The sequence below is a fragment of the Genypterus blacodes genome, unplaced genomic scaffold (assembly GCF_046128005.1).
Source record: "Genypterus blacodes isolate CSIRO-AG114 ecotype Tasmania unplaced genomic scaffold, CSIRO-AGI_Gbla_v1 ptg000521l_1, whole genome shotgun sequence".
Classification (NCBI taxonomy): Eukaryota; Metazoa; Chordata; class Actinopteri; order Ophidiiformes; family Ophidiidae; genus Genypterus; species Genypterus blacodes.
Window position 1 is genome coordinate 104,991 of NW_027467276.1, and position 15,503 is coordinate 120,493.

The window sequence follows — 15,503 nt, forward strand, 5'->3', positions numbered from 1 at the left end:
GTGTGTGTGTGTGTGTTTGTGTGTGTTTGTGTGTGTGTGTGTGTATACTGTACATTTGAACACAAAAACATCAGAGGAAACTGTTTAACTTTCTGATTGATAAACAAAATGTTTTCACACACACACACACACACAAACACACACACAACAAGATTCTGTGCTTTCTACTCAAACATTAAAGACTGAACTCCTTCAGCTCCATCAGCTGCTGTGCCCTAAACCAGCTGAGGCTAAACTAACTGAAGCTAACTAATCACTCTCCTGCACTACAGAAGCTTGTCCACTTCCTGTTTCTATGCAACTTAGTCACAAATAGAATGGAATAGAATATAGAATATAGAATATAGAATAGAATCTTTATTGGGTCAAATCCCACATGCAAACACGGCAATCTGAAATGTGTCTTGCGTGCCCCTCTTACACACACACACACACAGACTTTTTACAGAGGGGTCAGCGCAGGGCAGCCATGATACGGCGCCCATGGAGAAGTGTTGGGGGGTCCGGTGCCTTGCTCAAGGGCACCTCGGCAGTGCCCTGGAGGCAAACGGGCAACTCTCCAGCTGCCAGTCCACTTTCTTGGTCAATACAGGACTCAAACCGGCAACCCTCTGGTTCCCGCCCCCCCCCCCCACAGAAGAATAATGAGAATAAGAAGGTTTTCAACTGGGATTTAAAAATGGCCGAGGGTTTTGACTCAGTCAGATCTTAGAGCACATGCAGGAACATAAGGGGTTAATGAAGAGCTCAAGCTGGAGGAGAAAACAAAAGGGGCGTGGCTTACTGTGACAGGCGCATCATTTCCACTAAATGCAGCTTCCTTCCTGTACATCAGGTCCGATCAGATTCCAGAGAGTTTCCCTGTTAGCTGCTGGTCACCTTCCAGTGTGTGATGATGACTTCATGAAAGCATGTCTTCATCATCATCATCATCATCATCACATAACTTTAGACACTAACTCGCCACAGAATGAAGACGCCCCGGACCCTGCATGTGTGTGTTTCTCTCTCTACCTGTGTGTGTTTACTTGGATTTGAAGGAGACAGTTTGACTTTGAATATTGATTTGTAAATTAGATTGACTCTTCTCATGTTCTCAGTCATCCAGGTCCAGGTCCAGGTCCAGGTCCAGGTCCAGGCTCAGAGTCTCCATTCATTTAATGTCAGCGTTTGGTTCCAGCAGAACCCAACAAGAGCGTTCCTATCTATCTATTTATCTATTTATCTATCTATCTTGTCTGTCTTGTCTGTCTGTCTGTCTGTCTGCCTGTCTGCCTGCCTGCCTGCCTGCCAATCACGTCGCACACAGCATCTTTCCTCCAATCAGGAGACATTACACGCACGCCCAACCGCACACACACACACGCACGCACGCACGCACGCACGCACGCACGCACGCACGCACGCACGCACGCACGCACGCACGCACGCACGCACACACACACACACACACACATACACACACACACACACACACACACACACACACACACACCAAGGGCGACCCACAGTCATAACAGGAAGTGAACTGCTGTCAACACAGAGAGTGAGCTAAGTTCAGTTCAGTCTTAGATCAGTCTTAGTTCAGTCTTAGTTCAGTCTTAGTTCTGGTCGGTGGTAGCAGCTGATCCTCTCTCTCCACTGTCCCTCTGTCTTCACTTGGTCTCCATGGCAGCAAGTTCCCCCTCACTGGGTGGACCAGCCCAGAGTTCTCCCCCCGTCTTTCCTTTCTTCTTTTCTTTCTCCTTGAGTGTTGGTAGTTTGGTCCTGGTCTTCCTGCAGAGCTCTGGGCTGGTCGGGATCCATCTGCTCCTGTGGGCATGTGAAGCCAAACAGAGAAAGAGGCTTCATCTTCCTCTTCATCATGAGGCCTATTAACACAGATCTTAGGAGGTGACTTAAGGTCGCCACCTTGTTTGGTAAACAGGAAGTGAAGCCACGTCTGAGCAACTGTGACAAAGCCAAATTTGTTAATCTGATGATAAACTAATGAATGCCACCTAGTGGCCGCAGTGTTCAATTTAACCCTCAGTGTTCAGATTAACCCTCAGTGTTCAGTTTAACCCTCAGTGTTCAATTTAACCCTCAGTGTTCAGTTTAACCCTCAGTGTTCAGATTAACCCTCAGTGTTCAGATTAACCCTCAGTGTTCAGTTTAACCCTCAGTGTTCAGTTTAACCCTCAGTGTTCAATTTAACCCTCAGTGTTCAGTTTAACCCTCAGTGTTCAGTTTAACCCTCAGTGTTCAGTTTAACCCTCAGTGTTCAGATTAACCCTCAGTAGCTGGTTTACTGCACTTGAGATATTTTGCTACTGGTCCTTGTTCAGATTCCTGGTTTTCCCAAAGAGGACTTTGGGTTCAGGTTTTGAATGACGGCCTTTAACATTTCTTATGAAATGAAAACTGGAGACGGGTTTGGTTGTGTTGGTGGGAAACGAGCACAGGTGAAGTGACAGGAAGTATAAAGTCTTTGTTTGCGGTCCTGGGGGCTCAGGTTCCTTCACGCTGCAGCTTGGCCATGTGGAAGACTGAACCCTGTGATAGAACAGATGAGGTTTCTGAGTGAAACCGACCCAGAGGCCACACAGGTTAACCTGCAGAGCCACTTCCTGCAGGAGAAAGGAGGTTTGTTTCAAACAGATCCTGATTGGTTAATGGGGGTCGTGACCGAGGCCAACAGAGGGAGGCAGGCCACTAGAGCCTGACACACACACACACACACACACACACACACTGAGCTGCACAGTGTGAAATGTCAGCCATAGGTAAAATAAAACTTGGGCGAGTTTATTTTGGAAGCAGCCGATAGGTGAGAAGAAATTTGCCTTTACCTGACACACACACACACACACACACACACACACACACACACACACACACACACACAACCACGGCCACACACAAAAGCACGGCCACACACACACACACACACACACCACACACACACACCGCACACACACACGCACACACACACACACACACACGCAGGCACATGCACATGCGCCAAACACACACACACACACAAACACACACACACACACACACACAGGCACAGGCGCACACACCACACACACATACACATACACACACACCACACATGCGCACACAGACACACACACACACAAACATACACACACATTTCTGTTCTCCTGGGAAAACGAACATACAAACATTTATGGCATAAATATAATTAATTTGGTAAAAATCCTCATATTGTGTTTGAAAGCTGTCACTTTGATTTGCTGATATATCAGATTTCCTTCATTTGGGGCTTTTGGAGGACGGAGCTTCTGTTCCGCTTCCTGGATTATCCCACAGCTCTTCATTACAGACCCACGTCAGATCAAAGTTCAGCTCCGGTCACTCAGAACGAGCCGGACCAGGTTTTACATAAGTGCCTTTAATTCCTCTTCTGGACCTGATCCCAGAGTCCAGACGGATCCAAACCCGCTTCTGCTTTCAGGATGTCCTGCAGATTTGTTATTTTTTTATTTTCCAACCTGATTCCCAAGGACAGTGCTTCAAAATAAAAGCACAGCGTGGCGAGGTTCAGGTCAGCTCCCTTCAATATAAAAGTGCATTATGTCTAAGCTGCTCAGCTGGATCTATAGATCTAGAGATCTATATCTAGAGATCTAAACTTCACACAAGAGGCACGCGTCATTTAAACACAGTACCCATGGAACAAAGCAACTGTTCAAGTGTTACCTGTTTAATTAGAAGCTCCTCTTCCTCCTCTTAGATGATTGGATACAATCTGATCATCCAATCTGCATCTGAATATTAATCTGGATTATTTTCATCCTGAGTTTATCATTTATATAAAGAAACTTTACAATCACAACGGCAACTTAAACCATCAGTCCAAACGTTAAGCAACAGCTGAGACCAGGTGGTTCTCTTCCTCAAGCACCACAGATCTGCTGCACTTTCATCCCCAACAGTGATGAGGATGTATGAAGACGAAGAGGAGGGAAGAAAAGGAATGAGCATGTCTTTAGCATGGACTTTAGGAGAGGACTTTAGGGGGATCTGTCTCCACGTCTCTCTGTCTCTCTCTGTCTCTCTTTGTCTCTCTCTCTCTCTCTGTCTGTCTCTCTTTGTCTCTCTCTCTCTCTCTGTCTGTCTCTCTCTGTCTCTCTCTGTCAGTGTGTGTCAACAGGGTGGTTGTCATGAGGGTCATGAGGGTCATGAGGGTGGTTGTCATGGAGATTGGCTGGCAGGGTTCCAACCCAGTTTTCAAGCAGATTTTGAATCATCCAGGTTTTGGTTTGAGTTTGTGTGAGTTTGTGTGAGTTTGTGTGAGTTTGTGTGAGTTTGTGTGAGTTTAAGAGGACAGAGAGAGACAAACAACAAAGAGACGATTTAAACCAGAACCTGATAAGACAATAAGTGACAACCAAACCATCACAGTGTGTGTGTGTGTGTGTATGGGCATGTATGTGTGTATCTGTGTATGAATCTGTGTGTGTGTGTGTGTGTGGTTGTGTGTGTCTATGTTTGGGTGTATCTGTGTTTGTGTGTGTGTGTACCTGTGTTTGTGTGTATGTATCTGTGTGTAGGTATGTGTATGTGTGTGTGTGTGTATGTGTGTGTGTATAAATGTGGGTGTTTGAGGGAGGAGCTGCAGCTTCTCTGCTGCGTCTGGTCTGTTCAGCAGAAACACACAGCATGCTGCCACCGTGAGTACTTCTGTATAAATATGATCTTTATATACTTTATTATTATTATTATTATTATTATTATTATTATTATTATTACTGTTATATTGCTCCATTACTACTTCATCAGTAAAATATGAGTTATGCTCCTGCAGTGTTGTACATGTATATATATGTGTGTATATGTATGTTAATCACATCTACCTGTCAGATATCAAACACGTTACATTTGTGATTGACAGGTCATCTGTAGATTCTGATCAGCATATAAAAACTTTGTTCCTGTCAGAGTTAATAGAAGTAGAAAATATGAAAGATAAAAAGCATTTATTTCAGTTTTCATGACATGTAGATAATTAGGATCTTTTGATGATCTTCATTGATCTGCCCTCATATGGAATGATTGACAGATTAGTATTGGATTAGTATTGGCTTCTTTAAATATTTGGTATAAATTACATCCAGGTAGTTATTTTGATTTGTAGTGATTGATATGGATTAGAACTGAGGCACTACGTAGTATTGATTGGTACTAATATTGATGTTGGTCATTAGTATGTGACTGAATTTCATCAGTATTGATCACTGTATTTTCTCTGAACAGAAATCTTTTGATAGTGTCGATGGTCGTTTTTCTGGCAACAGCTCTTTCTACAGCTCCTGTGGAGGGTAACACACACACGCACGCAACACACACACACACACACACACACACACGCACGCACGCACGCACGCGCACACACACACACCTTTTATTTCATTCTGTGTTTGTTTACCAGAGAAAGAGAGGGAGGAGGTGGAGATTGCTGAGGAGGGAGATGAAGAGCTGTCTGAGGAAGAGGATGGTAGGACTGTGTGTGTGTGTGTGTGTGTGTGTGTGTGTGTGTGTGTGTGTGTGTGTGTGTGTGTGTGTGTGTGTGTGTGTGTGTGTGTGTGTGTGTGTGTGTGTGTGTGTGTGTGTGTGTGTTGTATTTGATAATCAGTATATAGACAGTTGAACATTTTTGGTCATTTCTGATCGATTGTGATAATCCAATCCACACCTGAGCTGACATCCTGTTGACCACACCCACATTTAATTCACCATTGAGTGCTGCAGCCCTGCTCATTGTTTTCTTTGATATTATTTGAATGCATCATTTGAATCTCTGATGTGATGAAGGCTTGTGCTGAGTGTAGCGCCCCCTTGGGGTCAATCAAACTTTGCAACGTTTACAGAAAATGATGAATGCATTTTGTTTAAAACAGTTTCAAACAAACTCTGCAGGATTTCTTTTCTGTGGAAATATGGAAGAACATTTGGAAATGTGAACACATTTAAATTTTTAGTTTTTTATTAAATTATGAGAATTTTACTTTCCACTTCTGATCTCCACAAAAACATCTCTGCAGACTTCATGATGCAAAACAAAAAAACATCTATAATTAGAGAAATAAATCTTTGTCCTTTTCTTTCCAGATGATGATGATTCCAAGAGTCAGGATAAGATTCTGGGTGAGAGGTTCTACTGGTGACCTTTAACCTTAGATCATAAACCACAAGGCTTAGGGTCGCATAATTCAATGAAATGTTAAATGAACATACGAGTAAAGAGAAGCATAATGTTCTAACAATGTACTCATCATACAATAAAAGCTATTCTATTCTATCAAATCAAACGATCCAAGTCAAAGCAAACATACGCTGACGTACATGAACGTTATGAAGCAAGGACTCATGTCTGATCTGCTTTGACTTGAATAACTTAAAAAAAAAATTACGCATACTTTATTTACAAATATGTTTAATTAAAAGATAAATTGTGCTGTAAAGAAGCATTTCTAATTATATATGTCATAATTCTGTTATAAATGGCTTGTTGGTTACTGAAAGTTTTTAAAAATCCTGAAACATTTTTAATAAATTCTGGTTGCTCTGGTTACGGTGAACTGACTGACACGTGAACAGAAGCTTCATTCATAGGAACTGAAATCAATCCTGACCCCCCCCCCCCCCCTCGTCTCTCTCTATAGGAATGGTTGGCGTCCAGCAGACGAGCACTGTGGCATCAGCAGCGTCTAAGGGTTCAGGTAAGATGAACCGGATCAATTCCTCTCTGGAACAAAGAGGTTTTTCTGTTGCTTTAATCCAGATTAAAGTGGATTAGTCTGCCCGGTAACAGGTGACACTGCTGCAGCAAGACTTCCTACAGACTCATCTTACAGACATAGTTTGAGGCCACTTCCAGATAAAGCCCCTCATGAGTAATGTGATCAGAGCTACGACGCCACCTACTGATAGGCCATCAAAACTTCAAACTGGTGCTAAATACTGAGAAAGTCCCGTTAACACATCAGATACTTTAGGTCATCAGAGTTAATATAAGAGTTCAAATCAAAGTGAAACGGGATGAATTTACTGATGATGTCATGTGTGCCACAGGTCTCAGTGCCGGACCAGGTGGTCCTCTACAGAACCCAGATCCTAGCGGTGAGTTATCTTCATCAAACACTTCCATCGGACTGTGTGTGTGTGTGTGTGTGAGCCACAGTGAAGTCTTATGTGGTGAGAGCAGATGAAAGTACCGACGTCTGATCCAGTTCAGTCTGATTATTTAGCGTCTGCTAAATGACCGTAATGTAATGTAATGTAATGTAATGATTAGTTTGACGTGAGGTTCACACTTTCTTCATCCACACTCACAGCTGAAGATGCTTCACGTCTCAACGTTTAACTCTGTAAACCACACAGCCAGAATTACACACTTTCATCACACCAAAGAGAACTAAATAACAAAATACACAACCACAGATGGATGCATGAGCATGGAGCGCCCCCTAACTGCCTAACCCCGAACTGACACCCTGCCAAGATGCTGCACTGCACAGAGCACACAAGGCAACACACACACACACACACACACACACACACACACACACACACACACACACACACACACACACACACACACAGAGGCGTGGCCGCCCTTCTGCCATCACACACACATCGTCATGGCACTCACAGTCCACTCACATTCCAAGCAAGTGAGTGTGTGTGTGTGTGTGTGTGAGGGTGGATGTTCTGTGTGATGACATCATGCTGGTGCGTGTTGTGGCGAGCAGCTTTGCTTGTTCTTTCAGGTGTAGGAGAAGCAAGCAGCTCAGCAGCATCACAGTCACAAAGTGGAGGTAAAACCATCAGCAAACATTCCATCACACAAACACACAGATCAATAAACAAAGAAAGAGAAATACAAACAAAGTCTTTGTAAGAACTTACACATGATGATGAAATGTTCCACCAACAAAGATGACCTCACACTGAAAAGATCTGATCATGTGAAGGTCTGGTCAAAACAGGAAGTGAAGGCCTTGTTTAAACAGGAAGTGGTCTGTTTCAAACAGGAAGTGAAGGTCTGGTTCAAACAGGAAGTGAAGGTCTGTTTCAAACAGGAAGTGAAGGTCTGTTTCAAACAGGAGGTGAAGGTCTGGTTCAAACAGGAAGTGAAGGTCTGGTTCAAACAGGAGGTGAAGGTCTGGTTCAAACAGGAAGTGAAGGTCTGGGTCAAACAGGAAGTGAAGGTCTGTTTCAAACAGGAAGTGAAGGTCTGGGTCAAACAGGAAGTGAAGGTCTGGTTCAAACAGGAATTGAAGGTCTGTTTCAAACAGGAAGTGAAGGTCTGGGTCAAACAGGAAGTGAAGGTCTGTTTCAAACAGGAAGTGAAGGTCTGGTTCAAACAGGAAGTGAAGGTCTGGTTCAAACAGGAAGTGAAGGTCTGGTTCAAACAGGAAGTGAAGGTCTGGTTCAAACAGGAATTGAAGGTCTGTTTCAAACAGGAAGTGAATGTCTGGTGGTCAGGATGTTTAAGCTTATATTTTTTAAAGTAAAGGCATTTTTATGGGAATGGATTGCTTGGAATAATAAACACTTATATAAAAACAGTATAAAACAGTATAAAAACACACTTTGATCTCCAGAACCTTCATGGTGTCACCAGCAGGCGGAGCTGCTGAGGAGGAGGAGCTCTCCCCATTTAAAGGCAGAGCGCGTCCATGGCAGAAATGTTAAACCCGCCTGGATAAAAACACCCCCCCACACACACACACATTGCTCTTATCGGGTCCTAATCACCTCCACCTGGACCAGAATCCTCAGCCATAGCCCAGTGAAGCTCTCTAACCCAAACAACACGATGTGCTGTGGCCCACAAAGAGACAAGGCTAAGCTCTCTAAGAGCAAAGTATAAAGAAACATTCATTCAGTTTCTCTCTGCAGGTTCTCAAGTAGCTGAGCTAGAACTCTCTGCTGCCCCTGCTGGTCAGAGTGCAGGTAACATGTCTCATGATATTAACACACAGATTAGGTCCTTCTTTGATTTGAACAGGAGAATCTACAGCAGCTGATTGGTCTCCTCAGTCTGACCCAGCAGGTCAAGACTCTCAAAGTGCTCACATGGAATGGAAATATGTCAATGGTTTTCAGATCTCAGAGGTCAAAGGGTCAACTGCGTGTAACTGTGTGTGTGTGTGTGTGTGTGTGTGTGTGTGTGTGTGTGTGTGTGTCTGTGTGTGTGTGTGTGTGTGTGTGTGTGTGTGTGTGTGTGTGTGTGTGTGTGTGTGTGTGTGTGTGTGTGTGTGTGTGTGTCAGGTAATGGCCAAAAGCTGCTGAATGGAGGGTCTGAACACAGCCATACAGGTGAGGGTTGGGCTTGGCTAATTGGAGCTTTGTCATTGGTTGGAACTGTGATGAATAAATTACTGAACTCCTGAAGCTTTCTGGCCTTCAACGTCTATTCAAGTGCATCAGCTTCAATTATGTTAGTTAGGGTTACTTTGGGTTATGTTAGGATTAGTTTGGGTTAGGGTTAGTTTGTTTGGGTTAGAGTTAGGGTTAGTTTGTTTGGGTTAGAGTTAGGGTTAGTTTGTTTGGGTTATGTACACACATACAGTAAAACTCAAACTGCTGCACTAGTCTCAAACCAACATCTGTCTATCTTTCTCTGTCAAGGGATCCTTGGGTCGTTTGTGGGCGGAGCCTCTACACTGGAGCATACAGGTGGGTGCTGAGGTCAGGGGTCAGAGGGTTTCTCAATGTTCAGAAGCTTTTATCCACATGAAGAACATATCTTGCCTCTCAATTTTCTCCTAATCCAGGAACCATTGACCCATCCAGCCATGACCTCTTCATCAGTCTGATGGGTGAGCAGCTTCCTGTCATCTTACAGTACAGCAGCCGGGTTCTTTCTTCAAATGAAATAACAAAATGAAAATGAAAGGAAGAAATATGTCAGTCTTACCTGGAGCTTCATGCATTCTGCTGTTCCAGGTGGAAGTGATCTTCTTGGACCAGACGTCCTCAGTGACACAGCAGGTTTGAGCACCGTGACAGGAGTTTGTGTTAAATGAAAGACAAATATCATTTCCGATAGTTTGAATGGCAAAACTCAGTGAGAAAACACAGAAATGTTTCCACTCTGGCCTGAAAAGTGATTTTACAAGATAAAAAAAAACTAACGCTCATCTCATGGAGATCCAGAAGCAGCAGAGATGCAGAGTGTAGAATGAAAATGGACAAAGGGGGGGAGTGAGGCAGGAAGGAGCAAGCAGGCAAGCAGACACACAGAGAATAACTTCAATACTCAATAACACAAAGAGCCAGGAAGCGGGTAGAGAGACTGCAGAGTTGATGAGATGATGGACTGCAGGTGTGAGGCTTGGAGCAGGTGATGGAGATGAAGAGCAATCAGGGTCACACCAGGTCACTGATCACGTTAGACTGATGATTCAAAGGATCTGATCACCTTGATCATACAGACAATAATAATACATTTGATCTAACACTAACAATCTTAAATACAGACACATCAAATCAACTAACATGGTACAGACAAACAGTAACAGAATTATAGAATCAATATTGATCACTTGTTTCCTCCTAGCGATGAGTTCAGGTGCAGCAGCTGTTGCAAATGCAGGAAGATTTCCAAGCGATTCCGCTTTGGACCCAAATCCAGGTACAAGCTAACCCTTACCCTCTGACCCTGACCCCCTCTGACCCCCACCCCAGGTTCATCTGGAGGGCCTGGGTCACTAACCCACTGCCATTGTCTTCTACTCACAATCGCTCAGGTCCAGGAGATCCAGCCCATCACAGTGACCTCAGTATCCACACCTCTGTGAACTCAGGATCTGACCAATCACCATCCAGCGCTCTCTCAGGCTCCTCCCACTCAGCAGCACGGGGGGGTTGGTGTTTTTTTCTAAGTCTCATGTTTCACAGTAAGGGTTGGTTAGTGTTAACCCTAACTGACCTTCACTGACCTTCACTGACCCTTAATCTTAACCAAACCGTACTCACCTAAACTAGCTTTAATTAACCATAACTAATCTCAACCAACCCTAACTAACATTAACTTACCCTAACCCTTTGCATCCTGCTGGGGCTTGTTAAGTGTGTGTGTGTGTGTGTGTGTGTGTGTGTGTGTGTGTGTGTGTGTGTGTGTGTGAACATGTTCTCTGTTTGAAGAAACTCCTGAAGGCACCAGGTGCTAATGTGCTAATGTGTTAGCGTGTTCTTTACGTGACTGGTATGAGGACAGAGGGACTTCATAACGACCTTGTTGTTTTTGTCTCCAGCAGACGACTCAGCTGATGTAAACGGTAAACATTTTGAAGTTCCTGTTTTATTAGCTGAATGTGTTTTGGAGTTGTGGAGTTGTGACGTGTGTGTTCTGTAGGAAACGGTCGACATGTTGTGCCGGCAGACGCCAATGGAGGTAAAAGCTTCAAAATGTCTCATTAATATTATGAATCAACCATCAATCATAATAAATGTTTATGATCAAAGCTAGCTCTTTGACCCTTGACCCTTGTGGGGATGTAAGCCTGAGATCTCTGCTGGAGGTCAAGTAGCTGTGACCTAGCAGGATGCCTGGGCGCTAAGGGAGCACAGAAACCTTCAGTCAGAAAGCAGATTGACTCACAGAGAAGGAAAAGCTCACTGACCTTTGACCCCTACAGGGAGCCGCCCTGCCGCTCATGCCGGGGGGATGGCGTTTGATCTCACAGGTACGCGGTCTGTCTCATGGTGTTGGATCTGCTCGGTCTCATTGAGCTTGATAGTGTGTTTGTCCTCTGCAGTGGTGACAGAAACGTTGGTCTCCATGAAAGAGCTTCACACTCAGAGCCTCCAGTCCGATCCCACAGGTACCACATCTGTCTGTCTGCATCTGTCTGTCTGTCTGTCTGCATCTGTCTGTCTGTCAGTCTGCCTGCCTGCCTGCCTGCCTGCCTGCATCTGCCACCATAGTCAGACTCTCAGTGTCTCTTCTCCTCTCTTCTCCTCTCTTCTCCTCTCTTCTCCTCTCTTCTCCTCAGTGTCTCTTCTCCTCTCTTCTCCTCTCTTCTCCTCTCAGTGTCTCTTCTCCTCTCTTCTCCTCTCTTCTCCTCTCAGTGTCTCTTCTCCTCTCTTCTCCTCTCTTCTCCTCTCTTCTCCTCAGTGTCTCTTCTCCTCTCTTCTCCTCTCTTCTCCTCAGTGTCTCTTCTCCTCTCTTCTCCTCTCTTCTCCTCTCAGTGTCTCTTCTCCTCTCTTCTCCTCTCTTCTCCTCTCTTCTCCTCTCAGTGTCTCTTCTCCTCTCTTCTCCTCTCTTCTCCTCTCTTCTCCTCAGTGTCTCTTCTCCTCTCTTCTCCTCTCTTCTCCTCTCAGTGTCTCTTCTCCTCTCTTCTCCTCTCTTCTCCTCTCTTCTCCTCTCTTCTCCTCTCAGTGTCTCTTCTCCTCAGTGTCTCTTCTCCTCTCTTCTCCTCTCAGTGTCTCTTCTCCTCTCTTCTCCTCTCTTCTCCTCTCAGTGTCTCAGCAGGTCTGTCTGCTCAACACACTCACACAAACATCACAGCTTCACAGAGAAACATAATGAATGTGTTAGAGCCTGGAGTCGTCAGATGGAAACAACATGAGGGCTCAATGGAGGCGATGAGGATAAAGCAGGAAAGTGATTCTGTTCCATACCGACACATTCAGATGATTGATCTCTTCTGTTTCCAGCTTCAGGTCTTGGAATAGGCCAAGATGTCACAGGTAGGACAAGATGTCCTCTGCTTCAGTAGTGATACTAGTGTCAATGATCATTTAGTATTTACATAAATACATACATTAAACCAAGTAACAGCAGTCAAACTGTGTTCCTTCATGATCCTCTACATTCCAGAGCCGTCCCTCCATACAGAGTCTCCAGAGCAGCGCAGCATCACACAGTCAGGTGAGACAGGTATGATCAGGTGAGACAGCTATGATCTGAGCCTGACCCTGATCCTAACCCTGAGCCTGACCTTTAAACCCTTCAGGGTCACCCTCAGTTTGTAGAATTCTTCCTTTTCTTCCTTTCACTACTTTTTAGAGGCAAATGCACTTTTTACACTTTTTGCTTTAATTACAGGTCAAACGTTACGATTCACATTTAATACTCAGGATGAGGTTGTGGGTTTTCCTGTTTGGGTTTAAAATGTTTCACTTGAAAGACAATGACAACAAGGAATCTTTAAAGAGTGGAACGGCCCAAAGTGGGAGCTCATTGGACGGTTTGTTCCTCTCTCTTCAGCAGGAACCTTCATGTGTTTCTCTCTCTCCTCCTCAATCTTCTCATCTTACTGCTTTTTTCAGTTTCAGTCCAATATTCCCAGACAGATGTGGTTACTATGGTAACAGATGCAATCGGGACAGACACAAGTAAGACCTCCAACATCAAACACAGTGTGAGCAATTTCTAGCTGGCAAGAGATCAAAGGTTAAACATGTTCTGTGTTTCTATAGTAACAGCTGATCCAGCAGCGACTCCGCTGGACCAAAGTAAGTTACAATAACTTCCATAGAAAAGGAAGAAGAAGAGGGGAGGGGGTCAGATTTACACTCTGAAACAGACAAAACCAGTTTGACATCAGATTACAAATCCCTAAACAAGCCACATCTCTTTGTTTAAACACGCTGAGACCACGCCCCTTATCACAAACATGTATGGACCAAACAGCACCTAAAGGCACCAATGTGCCGGAACATGCAGAGTGAAGCTGAGCACAGTAACCAGTCAGGAACTGCTCTGAAACCAGGTGCAGATATCTGCAGGTTTATACTTCAGGCTCAGAGTTCAGTATCAGGGTCAGAGTTCATTCTTCAGGGTTCAGAGTTTGGATTTGGTTGATGATTTTGGAGCCTTTATCATTTTGGCCTTTGATTTGAACAGTTTTGAAGGAATCAGGTTCTGGGTTAGAGTGAGAGTGGGTTTACCTTAAAGGGTTAACTGTTAAACTGTTAACTGTTTTGTGAAGTAAGTTTTCTCTTTCTCTGTTCTTGGTTCTGCTTGCCCCCTGCAGGTTCAACCACTGTACAGTACGACCCATCTGGTCAGGGTCCTGAAGGTACGCAGCAGCAGCAGCAGCGCTCTGAGCTCCAGTTTGGGTTCAGGCTCACCTCCTGCTTGTTCTGTTATCTGTTTGCTTCTCAGGACTCCATTTCTCTTCTCAGGTGCAGAAAATGTGGAACTGGAGGATACCTGCTGATTTCCACATCAAGCCACGTGTACGATTTCTGCGCTACCGATTTCAGTGTACCGACCAATCCGCATGGCCCAGGAAATCAGACTCCGCCCACTAGCATTATGCCACTCCTATTGTTGACTGGTAATGGCTGAATGTTGGTGTTGAATAATTTAAAAAAAAAATGGATTTTGTTTATAGGAATCCAGATTCTGCTGTTAATGTGTTGGGTTAGACAAGAAATCTGTTTTTACTCTGTGGAATGAAAAAAATGAAAAAAATGCTGAAGGTTTAAACAAACCTCCATGAAGGTTTAATGTTGTTTTTTAAAATAGGAAAAGTGACCCTAACTTCATTTTGTACGTGCTTAATGTATATGGTTTCAAAGTGAACTTATTAAAAATTTGAACATCAAACTGAAATGTTGAAGCATTAATGAGGCCAAGAGTTAGGGCCAAGGGAACGTCCAACATCTGAACTCATACAGATCTGGAAGCTTCAATCTGGATGTTTGTAAGTTTGTCTTGGGACAGGAGGGTGGTATGGACACGAGGACCAGACCAGGGACCACATAGCAACATCACATAGCAACATAACGGCAGTAGCTCAGTCCATAGGGATTCAGCTTGGGAACCCAAGGGTCGCCGGTTCATTACATCACATTACATCAGGGTCATTTAGCAGACACTTTTATCCAAAGTGACTTCCAATAAGTGTGTTCAACAAAGGAAGATAAAAGAACTTCAGGTCACAAGGAATCCTAAGTGCATTTCCTTCCTAAACCAACAGCTAAGAGCAAAACTAGAGCTAGAGTAGAAGAGTGATAAGTTAGGTACCTCGACAAATGAGGTAAAAAATGACAAATTAGAAAACCCGTATGGACCAAGTAAGCAGACTGGTGAGTTGCCAGTTTGCCTCCAGAGCACTGCCGAGGTGCACGTGAGCAAGGCACCGGACCCCCAACTGCTCCATGGGCGCCGTATAATGGCTGCCCTGCACCACCTGTAATGCATGTGTGTGTGTGATATGAGGGGGTGCAAGACAAAGTTCAATTGCATGCGATTTGCCTTGAATTGCATGAAAAATGCTGAGTAATAAAGTATCTTAATTGGAAGTAGCTTTGGATAGAAGCGTCTGCTAAATGACTGTAAAATTAAAAACATAGCAACATAGCAAGTGGTAATTCCAACAGATTTGGTCTACCAGGGGCATGAAGGTCGTGGGGCGCTGCTGCTGCGTGGGTACTCGGGGCCACCTGGTGCACAGGTTCCGGATGTAGGGTTAGTGTAGGAGCGGTGAATTAAATATCTGACATTTAGTTTCAAGGAACTAAAGTCT

General features: G+C 44.3%; 1 protein-coding gene across 9 annotated transcripts; it reads left to right on the plus strand.

The window, feature by feature from the left end:
- The first annotated feature begins 624 nt into the window (after positions 1 to 624).
- Positions 625 to 15,341, plus strand: LOC142990381 (uncharacterized). Of its 9 annotated transcripts, XM_076140159.1 has the most exons (25): positions 625 to 994; positions 1,101 to 4,682; positions 5,266 to 5,330; positions 5,441 to 5,506; positions 6,121 to 6,156; positions 6,675 to 6,731; positions 7,084 to 7,131; positions 7,782 to 7,829; positions 8,917 to 8,970; positions 9,289 to 9,336; positions 9,649 to 9,696; positions 9,795 to 9,839; positions 9,967 to 10,011; positions 10,580 to 10,654; positions 10,770 to 10,886; positions 11,277 to 11,300; positions 11,378 to 11,416; positions 11,661 to 11,708; positions 11,781 to 11,846; positions 12,682 to 12,714; positions 12,845 to 12,904; positions 13,297 to 13,362; positions 13,447 to 13,482; positions 14,004 to 14,048; positions 14,155 to 15,340. In XM_076140159.1, the coding sequence occupies exons 2-25, from the start codon at positions 4,603 to 4,605 to the stop codon at positions 14,187 to 14,189; spliced, it is 1,284 nt and encodes a 427-aa protein (XP_075996274.1). In that variant the 5' UTR covers positions 625 to 994; positions 1,101 to 4,602; the 3' UTR covers positions 14,190 to 15,340. The 9 variants fall into 9 exon arrangements, 7 of the variants coding, with proteins under 7 accessions (XP_075996274.1, XP_075996273.1, XP_075996275.1 ...); XM_076140158.1 differs by having other exon boundaries at positions 625 to 4,682; XM_076140160.1 differs by having other exon boundaries at positions 625 to 4,682; positions 11,280 to 11,300.
- The last annotated feature ends 162 nt before the right edge of the window (positions 15,342 to 15,503 follow it).

Excerpts from the sequence above, each read along its gene's own strand:
- LOC142990381 (XM_076140158.1), top strand. The coding sequence starts at position 4,603 with ATGTGGGTGTTTGAGGGAGGAGCTGCAGCTTCTCTGCTGCGTCTGGTC. Across the intron at positions 4,683-5,265 it reads ACACACAGCATGCTGCCACC|AAATCTTTTGATAGTGTCGA; the intron begins GTGAGTACTTCT and ends TTCTCTGAACAG. Across the intron at positions 14,049-14,154 it reads ATCTGGTCAGGGTCCTGAAG|GTGCAGAAAATGTGGAACTG; the intron begins GTACGCAGCAGC and ends TTCTCTTCTCAG.